The sequence below is a fragment of the Myotis davidii genome, unplaced genomic scaffold, assembly GCF_000327345.1.
Source record: "Myotis davidii unplaced genomic scaffold, ASM32734v1 scaffold228, whole genome shotgun sequence".
Taxonomy (NCBI): Eukaryota; Metazoa; Chordata; class Mammalia; order Chiroptera; family Vespertilionidae; genus Myotis; species Myotis davidii.
In genome coordinates, this window is record NW_006300104.1 from 2,806,165 (window position 1) to 2,815,834 (window position 9,670).

Genomic DNA, 9,670 nt, shown 5'->3' on the forward strand with positions numbered 1-9,670 from the left:
GCCCTTCGCTTGGGTTATTCTGGGCCGAGCCTGCCCTCTTCCTGTGGTCCCACCTGACAAAGTGGCGTTTGACAAACACAGAGGAGGGTGCTGTGCTGGCCGCTCCCACCTGTGGTCTGCAGGGTCACTGTTTGCCCTTCGGATGTGGGAGCTGGGGAGGCTTCCCTGGGCCTTGGATGGGGGAGACTCCAATGGGAGAGGAGGTGGGCAGGGATACGGTTCACCTCCGCTCCCACATGAATATTTGAGTCCAAGCTCTGCTGTGTGACCCTGGGCAACTTTCTCGCCCTCTCTGAACCTGAATCTCACATTCATTCTTACTTTTTTTCTAAACAAAAGCTTTATTGAGATTTAACTCACATGCCATGCAGTTCACCCATCTAACGCATATGATTTAGCCTATTTATAAAGTTGTACAAACCACCATCAATTTTTAAAAAATATGTTTTCATTGATTTCAGAGAGGAAGTGAGAGGGATAGAGAGATAGAAACATCAATGATGAGAGAGAATCATTGATGGGCTGCCTCCTGCATGCCCCCTACTGGGGATCAAACCTGCAACCTGGGCATGTGTCCTGACCGGGAATCGAACCGTGACCTCCTAGTTTCCATAGGTCAACGCTCAACCACTGAGCCATGCTGGCCAGGTCACCATCAATTTTATATATTTTTATCACCCGCCTCCCCCCCAAAAAAAACCCAAAACCCTACACCTATTAGCAGTCACTCCCACTTCTCCCCAGTGCCCCAGCCCTAGGCAGTCGCTAACTTGCGTTCTCTGTGGATTTGCCTGTCTTGGACATGGTGCATAAATGGGAATATGTATATGTGGTCCTTTTGTGACTGGCTTCTTTCACTGAACAGAATGCTCAAGGTTCCCCATCGGGCGGCACTTGGTTCCTTTTGAAAAGCACTCCACTGCCTGGGCAGCCCACCTGTGGTCTATCCCTCAGCTGATGAGCATGGGGGTTGTTTGCACCTTTGGGCCGTCATGAATAATACTGCTATTTTAAAAAATGTGTGGACATATGTTTCCAGTTCCCTTGGAGAGAGAGATACCTCAGGAGTGGGATTGCTGGATCGTGTGGTGACTGTGTTTAGGCTTTTGAGGAACCGCCAGACTGTTTTCCAACGCGACTGCACCATTTTCCGTCCCCACGGCGGTGGCTGAGGGCTCCGACTGCTCCCCAGCCTTGCCAGCACTTCTGACTTTCTGTATATTCGTTCTCGCTTCCACTCATCCTTCAGGAGGTATTTATAGGGCGTCTATATTTGACAAGGCCCTGCCTGGCTCCCAGGATTCAGGGGATGAGGGTGAGGGATTGGGCCTCAGCCCGTCCCCTCCCTTTCCTGACCCAACCTGTCTCACAGAGTGTCACCTGGGCCGGAGGTGGCCCAGGCAGGTCTCTGGGGGCGATGCCCGTTTTCCTCAGGTGTTTTTTGGTCTGATTCCATGCTCTGTGTCTGTTCCCCTTTTGGGCAATGGTGGTGGTGGTCCTGGAGGCCCTGGAGAAGCTCAGAAGCCCGTGGGACAGCCCGGGGTGGGGGTTGGGGAGTCACATCTCCACCCGTGTTAGTTCGTGCTGGTCATAAATAACCTAACAACCAGGAGGGTGAGGGGGACCACAGCCTCGCCGCTCAGGGGCTGGACACACACACGCACGCAGGTGGGAATGTGGTAGGAGTGTGTGTGCGTGTGGTGTGACCTCGGGTGAGGCTGGCATGAGCCTGGGAGGCTTTGGGGAGGATGTCAGAGCCACGCGGTGTCCCGGCACAGCTGGAAGGGCTGGGCGTGGCTTGGGCAGACTCCAGCAGGTCTGTTCCGTTTCCCGGAGGTGGGCTGGGGTCAGCTTAGTGGAACCCAGGGCTGGTGGGTCCCTGGAGCCCCCTCACCTGGCTCCGGATAGCCTCCAGGGTCCTTGTGTCCTAGGGGCTGGCCTTCCCTCAGTCCTGTGGGCATGGGAGCCGGACGCATGGCCTGGGGCTCCTGTCTGCTCTCTTAGCCTCTCCCCACCACAGGCCCCACACCCACCGGCCTTGCCCCCATCACCCCCTTCCTGATTCTCACGCTAGTGTCTCTGTGACCTTCAACAAGCTGCACGGCCTCTCCAAGTCTATGAGTAAGAAGTCCATTTCACCTGGCTCCATCGGTAAGGCGCCTGGCGCTCAGTAGGTTCTCAGTAAATACTTTCTACCCAGCCCAAGTCTGTTTGTAAAGTGGCCAGAATTGTAGGTTCTACAGGGAGCCTGCTAATCTGCAGGTTTTGCATATAATTTGCATAGTTGTTTTATGAAAAACTACGTTGGCATCAGTAACAATTTCTCTTTCCTCCTCCCAGCTCAGTTGGAGTCCTCCTGTTGAATTTTGGAGGCACCAGAGAGAACCTTTGCCCAAAGTCCCTGGTTTTACACATGGGGAGACGGACCAGAGGACAGGGTGCTGCCCAGAATTGCAGTGACTGGGGGCAGGAAGTGGGTGATGGGGGTCTGGAGGGGGTGATCCCACTCATAGTATTCATTGAGCAAATATCGATGGGGGTCGACTATATCCCAGAAATATTCTGGGCACTCAGGACATAGGCGTGGCCTCGGCAGGCCCAGCCACCCCTCCCAGGAGCCGTTGGAGGGGGAGACAGACATTAGACAAGTAAATAAACAAGCTAATTCCAGGCGGTGGTGAGCTCTGAGGCAGCCCTGGTGTTGACAGTGATGGGGTGTGTGGGTCACTCAGGTGGATCTGGTGTCAGGCAGGAAGGTGAGCTTTGAGTAGCAGCACTGTGTCATGTCCTAGCACCTACTAAGTGCAGTACCTCCCCTGCACCTCACAGCTGGCACCCCCATGTGCTGGGAGTCATTGTCCCCATTTTGTCAGAGGGCACACTGAGGCCCCGCCCAGCAAGCTGAGGGACACTACCCAGCTCTCTGGGGCGAGGAGGGGGAATATCTAACCCCACATGGGGTGTTCCTAGGAGGCTAATGGGCCGCAGGAATGGGTGGGCCCTTGCCCACTTGTTGGCAGGAATAATTGCAGAGCCTGGAGGCTCAATCCTAGTTACCTGCTGGTTAGTCATGGGGTGCTGGGTGGGGCTGCTCACCTGAGCAGGCCACCTGTCATGGGAACGGGGGTTGTCCTCCTGTCTGCTCATTCCCAGACATTCAGTCAGTCTGTGTGTCTCTGTGCAGGGCCCTGGTGCAGGGAGAGGAGAGCTTTGGGGAGCTTTCTGGAGGGGAATGTTGGTGAGGGCTGAGAGTGGGTGTGCACTGTAGTACAGACAGCATGGTCTTTAGGGTACAACTGACCCAGGGTTCCAATATGGCCCCATTGCTGGGTGGCTTTGGGCCAGTTGCTTTCCCTCTCTGAGCTTTGGTTTGCCCCTCTGTAAAATGGGCATAGCAGTCCCTCGTGGTAAGAGAAACGAGGCGATGCACATATGGAGAGCCTGGCACACAGTGAATGCTCCCGTGTGCCGGCTGTAACTGTTGCATGGGAAGGGATGGAATGGCCCAGGCTTCCTCTGGCTAAAAGCCCCTTGAAATGAGGGTTGTATCACCACCTGGGAGCCTGCATGCATTCTCAGGGGTTTGGGGCTCTACTGAGCACACGATCTGGTGTCCGTGAGGCCAGGGTTCAGGTCCTGCTGTCGCCCCACTACAGATGGGGACAGTACTTGCTTCCCAGGGGGTGGAGTGGGTACAGTGAGACTTGGTGGAAGGGCCCACGTGTGTGAGGGGAGCACAGTTGGTGGCTCCTCTTCCCCCAGCAAATGACAGCACAGTGGAGGTAGAATCCCCAAGAAGGGACCCCGAACTCACACTGGACAGGTGGTTGGTGTGGGGAGGCCTCGCAGAGGAGGTGCTGTTGGAGCTGACTGAGCGCATTCCTGTCTTGCTGATTGTGGGATTCTGAGTGCCCAGAATAGTGCCTGACACAGAGTAGGTGCTTATAAATACTGCTTGCACTGAGTAGGTGCTGGCCAGCAGAGATAGGGAAGGGTGTTCCAGGGAGCAGGAACAGACGTGGGGAGCCTGAAAGTGCCTGCATTCCCAGAACCATAAAGGGTTTAGTGTGGGAGGAGCAGGGGGGGTGGGCAGCCCGGGAGGAGGCAGCTGAGTCTAGACTGGGCCTCAGTGGGTGGTCTCGCGCTCAGGCACGAGCCTGGAGACAGGAACAAATGGGCAGTGTGAGTCAGGGTGGCCAGGCGGGGGACGGGATGCGAGAGGGCAGGTGGCTGGGAAGTGATGGAGCTGTGAGGGGGAGGGGTCCCAGCCCTGGGCTGGGGAAGGGGCTGGCTTTCCCAGGGCTGGCCATGGGTGACAGTGTGAGCTCTGGGTGGCCAGCCAGCACCCTGACCGGGACTGGCGGGGATGGCAGGGCCAGGAACTGGGCTGACGGGAAGATGGCAGGCGGGCGAGGCGTCTAGTGCTGCGGGCCAACGTGGCCGCCCGCCACGTCGATGCCAGGGAGGGGGCAGCCAGGCCCTGCCAAGCAGCCTGTCTGCGGTGAGGCACAGCCCACAGCCCCGGCCGCGGGGCTGCCAGCTCCCTCACAGGCTCCTCTGTTTGCTCCCGTTTCCCCAGGAGCAGCCCCAACAGGGTCTGAGCAGAATGAAGGGGGCAGGGGCTTGGCAGACGGGAGGGTGGCAGAGGTGGGCCTCGGAAAGGCTCTGTCTTCCTGTGCTAACAGCACTCGGAGCTCATGTGGAAAATTGGGCAAGAACACAGGCCCTGAGGAAAAAACAAGAAGCCGTCTGCAGCCCCACAGCCCAGAGAGAGCCTCTGGGAGTCGCTGGGAGAGCTCAGCGTTGAGACATGCACATTGGCAGTGAGTTCAGTAAAGCAGGATCAAGTTCTTTATGTATTCGTTGTAGCGTACTTTTCAAAACTTGGTGACAATAGTATTACTAGCCAGCGCTTACTGTGCAGCTCGTTAACGTGGGGGGTCCTGGGGTCTTTTGCATTGAACCCCACGAGGTGGTGGTGGTTACCTTTGTTTCCTGGGCAAACCCGGCTGAGAGGTGCGGGCCTGCCCCAGGCCGCCAGGTGTGGGGAGACACAACATCTGCACGACACTCCGACAGCCCTGCTGGGCTGCCTCCTAACAGCCCGGGCGTGCAGATCCGTGTCCTTAATTATCCTTTGAAATGAGTAAAGAATAGAAGCCTCCGGATGCACATGGGCCTTTGAAAGACTGCGTAATATTCCGGGGCAGGGCTGGCCCTGACTGATTTAACTAGGCCCCCCTTGTTGGGAGTGTAGGTTTTTCCCACGGAGGGCTGACTTTTTATTTGTTTACTTTGAAAAAAATATTTTTATTGATTTCAGAGAAGAAGGGAGCGGGATAGAGAGGTAGAAACATCAATGATGAGCGAGAATCATTGATTGGCGGCCTCCCTTGGGTCCCACACTGGGGATCGAGCCCGCAACCCGGGCATGTGCGCTGACCGGGAATTGAACTGTGACCTCCTGGTTCATAGGTCGACGCTCAACCCTTGAGCCACGCCGGCCCAGCAGGGTTGGCTTTTTATATGTCCAGCGTGTCAGGATCAGAAAGGCCCTTAGAGCATCCAGCTCGACTGTTCATTTTACAGATGGACAACGGGAGGGAGAAGGGGAGAAGGGGACTTGTTGGGTCCCAGAGGCTGTGGCCTCCTGAGCTGGGACGTGACCTGCTCACCTGTTTGGCCCAGGGTGGGCATGAGGGCAGTGCCCGTGGGGAAGGGGTGTTCTGAGAGGGTGGTGGGAGCACGGGGCGGGTAGTGGAGAGAGTGGTGGAGGAGGCGGGCTGGAGCTGGTGGTGGAATTGGGGCATGGGGTGTGGAGGCCTCTGTGGCCAGGATGTCCTCAGTTGGCTGAGATGAGATGGGCCCAGAGGGGTGTTTCCTGTCCTCAGAGCTGCCCTGGTGGGGGTGGTGGGGGGCGTTGGGAATCAGAGTGGTGACAATGTGTGCCTGGGCTTTTAAAAGAATATATATATATATATGGATAGAGAGAGGAAGGGAGAGGGAGAGAGAGTGAAACATCGATGTGAGAGTGAAACATAGATTAGCTGCCTCCTGCATGTCCACCACCAGGGATCCAGCCAGCAACCTGGGCGTGTGTCCTGCCCGGGAATCCAACCGGCAACCTTTCGGTGCACGGGCGGATGCCAAACCAATGGAGCCAAACCACAGTGGCCAGGGCTGATCTTTTTCTGGTGGGATGGTCCGTCAGGTTCAGCCTGGGCCTTCTCTACAACCCCTCCCCCACTCCCCCAGGCCCTCTGCTCTCTGGGACCTGGGTTCTGTGGCCCCTTCCTCAGCAGATGCATTCTTCCCGCCCCTCACCCCCTCCAGCAGCAAGTGAATGCGGTGGAAGCTGGGTTCCCAGCCAGGGCAGCTGTGGCCGGGCTGGGGGTGGAGACGGAGGCTTCCCCTGCCCGGGCCAGGCTCTCCATTGTGTACCACCCTTGGCTGTCCCGCTGCCCAGAGTCTGGCCCTGGCCCACATTCCTGCGGTGGCGCTCTGGGTCTCCGGGTTGGAGCTGCTGAGCGTGAGGGGCACTGAGTTCTCACCGCACTGAGGGCTTTTGGGGTCGGGGACGGGGGCTGGCGGGAGGAAGCCTATAGGGACCCACAGGTTTCTGCACAGACCACCTGCGTCCAGGAGCTGGTGGTGAGGTCACCGCGTGTCTTTGGACAGATCACTTTACCTCTCTGAGTGCTGCTTCGTGTTGTAATTCCCCACCCTGCCCCTCTTTCCCCGCTTGGGACCTCAGTTTCCACATCTGTGAGATGGGAGAGTTACACTCAGTGATCACTCAGGCCTTATGGTTGAGCCTTAAGGTGAGCCCTGAGGTGGGAAGCGTGCGGTGGAGATACCAACCGACGGGCAGCACATTATCTGGTGCATCGTCTCACTTGATTCTCACAGCTGCTCTGTGGAGTATGAGCTATTATTGTCCCCATTTAACCAAATAGAGGCCCAGAGAGGTTAAATAACTTGCTTGGAGTCACCCAGCAAATAAGTAGAGTTGAACTTGAACCCGAGACTGAATCTAAAGCTGGGATCCCAACCCCTGCTCACACTCCTCTAGTCACCAGAAGAGTCGTGCCTGCGTCTGGCTAATGCAGGGAGGGAAGCTTGCGCAGAATTAATCACACGCGGTTTTATTCTAAGCGTCTGCAGCATGATTAGCACAGCACAGGGTGCTGGCTCCCGGCGGCCTGCCCGCTGACCTAATTTGTGCGTCTGTGTCTGTGTCTGTAACTCACCCTTTCTCCTCATTCACCCTCTCTTTTTCTCTCTCTGCACCCTCTCCTGCTGGGTGGCCTTGGCAATGCCTCTTAACCTCTCTGGGCGTTTATACCCTCATCTGTAGTGTAAATGAGGTAAAGTCTTCAGAATGATACTGATAGAAATATTAACATATCTAACAATAATCACAACTACACTTATTTGTTCAGTTCTAGGTGTGGGGTCCTGTGCTCAGCTCATTACCTGCATGATCTTACTTGATTCTCCTGGCAACTCTATGAGCTGCATCCTATTATTATCAACCCCATTTTACAGATGAGAAAACTGAGATTGCAGAGATTCAGTGGCTTGCCTGCTTTCCCACAAGTAATAAGTGTGGGGGTGGGGGGGCGCTGATTCATTCTGGCTTAACCTCTGTGCTGTCCTGTCTCTCTGGGCAGACTCATGATGTGGGGAGGACTGGTGGTGGGGGTTGGGCATGAGGGACCCCAGACCTCTGGTCTTGGCAAAAGGCTGAGGGCAGAGGGAGGGAGGTGCCCGGCTTCTCCTTGACTGTGTCCACCATCCTCAGTGAGTGGCTGTGAAGCAAGTAGAGTTACCTGACAACCAGCTGCTTTGGGTACCTCACCTGAAACTATGGGAGGATCCTGTAGGGGTGAGTGGTAAGTGAGGGGGGCCCTCTGGTCACCATAGTGAGGTGCCTCCAGGGTGAGGCTGTGTGAGTCAGCTCAAGAGGAATGGTGGTGGGGGATGGTGAGGGAAGGAGACAGGGCCATGTCAGTCCCTTGGGAAGGGTGCCATGTCCCCCTGGCATTGTATGTGCTTGAATGTGCCTGGAGTTCTACATGGTGCACGTGTGCGGAGGGGACTGGGGTGCAGGTGTCCGGGGCTTGTTGGTGGGCGTCAGAGAGGCGTCGTGCATATGATGGGGTGGGTGCCTGTCAGGAACATGTGGTGGGATGGTGTGTGAGAGCACGTGGTGTGTTTGTTGTATGTTGAGTGTGTGTACAGTGTGCACAGACATTGCGTGTGTGTGGATGGCTCTGGGTAGTTCTGAGCTGAGGTCATGCAGGGGTGAGGGGGCTGTGGGTCACGGGTGCAGGAGTCCTGGGTGAGCAGCGGGTTGGGGATGGCCCTGGGGAAGGATTCCAGAGACTGAGAACCTGTGTTGGTGTCTCCAGCCCCAGTATCTGCGTCTGTGAAATGGGGATAATGAACCCGGGAGGCTGTGGGGGGTGAAGGTGGCAGCACGGGCAGTGTGGCCCTCAGCCGCGGTGGGCAGAGCCGCGCTGGTGGCTCCACTGGGATCTCAGACGGTTCACTGGCCGCCCAGGGAGCCTCCAGTTGGGTGACTATCCTGGGACTGGCGATGTGGGAAGCAGAGGTCAGGCTTCTGCCGTGGGCACCCTCTGCTGCCTGCGCCCGCGTCTGTGCGTGAGGGTGTGGGGGATGCAAACAGGAGACACGGTGTCCGAGCCCGAAGGTGTCCCTCCGTAGGAATAGGGATGTGCGCATCATGTGCGTGGGCAGGGAGGGGTCGGTGTGTGCCCTGGGTGAGGTGAGGAGATTGTGCTGAAGTTGTGTGGGCATTCGTGGGGGTGTTAGGTGTGGACAGGGTGCATTTGTGTGTCTGTGTGCGTGTGCACATGTAGCTAGCGGTGTAGTAAGTGGTTGATCATAGGATGGTGTGTGCGGGGCTCTATTGTCTGTGAGCTAAGAAGGTAGGCACACAGGTTGGGGTCAGTAAATGTTGCCCATAATTATGTGTGTGTACGCCGGAGTGTGAGTGCATAGCTGTGTGTTTTGTAGGGCGTGGCTGTGTGTGCTGGGATGTGTGTGTGGTGTGTGCATGCGGATGTCACTGGATTGCCTGTTAGCTGCAGTGTGCGCACGTGTGTGTGTGTGTGTGTGTGTGTGTGTGTGTGTGTGTGTGTTTATCAGGCACAGGAGGGTGTGAGTTTACCTGGGGGGATGCAGTGAGGGTCATGGGGAGGCCAAAGGGTCCTGGGCATTCTAAATCAGTTCTCCTTTAAGGGAATGGAATGATTATTGTGCTAATTATGCATGGATTATGCAAATGAGAGGTCGTTTGGGGGTCAAAGGCTGTTTGTCACCGCCCTCCTCTGGCATTTTGTGACTTTTGAAGCTTTCTCCCAGCCTGCTCTCCGCCCCCATCTTTTTCCTCTGCCCTTTCTGTCCCCCTGGGAGCCACAGCCACCAGCAGCACCCTGGGCGGGCTCCCTCTAGCCCTGATCCCCGCTGGCCCAGGGACGGGTAGAGCTGGCACGCAGTCACCTTGGGGGGAGGTGCTGGGCAAGATGGCATTCTGCACCCCACCTCCCGCCCCTGCAGGGGCGCCCAGCATCTAGCTTCCCAGGGCGAGTTCAGGGGTGACCGGCCATGGGCCACCCTCCCTCCGCCCCATCGAGGGGCTGCT

At 56.8% G+C, this 9,670-nt stretch overlaps 1 protein-coding gene across 1 annotated transcript in view; it reads left to right on the forward strand.

Annotated features, from left to right (window-relative positions):
• Positions 1–1,483: 1,483 nt before the first annotated feature.
• Positions 1,484–9,670, forward strand: part of SDC3 (syndecan 3) — a 17,943-nt gene continuing 9,756 nt past the window's right edge. The window contains 2 exon segments of the mRNA XM_015572265.1: positions 1,484–1,542; positions 2,075–2,151. Of these exon segments, the coding sequence (XP_015427751.1) occupies positions 1,484–1,542; positions 2,075–2,151 (136 nt within the window).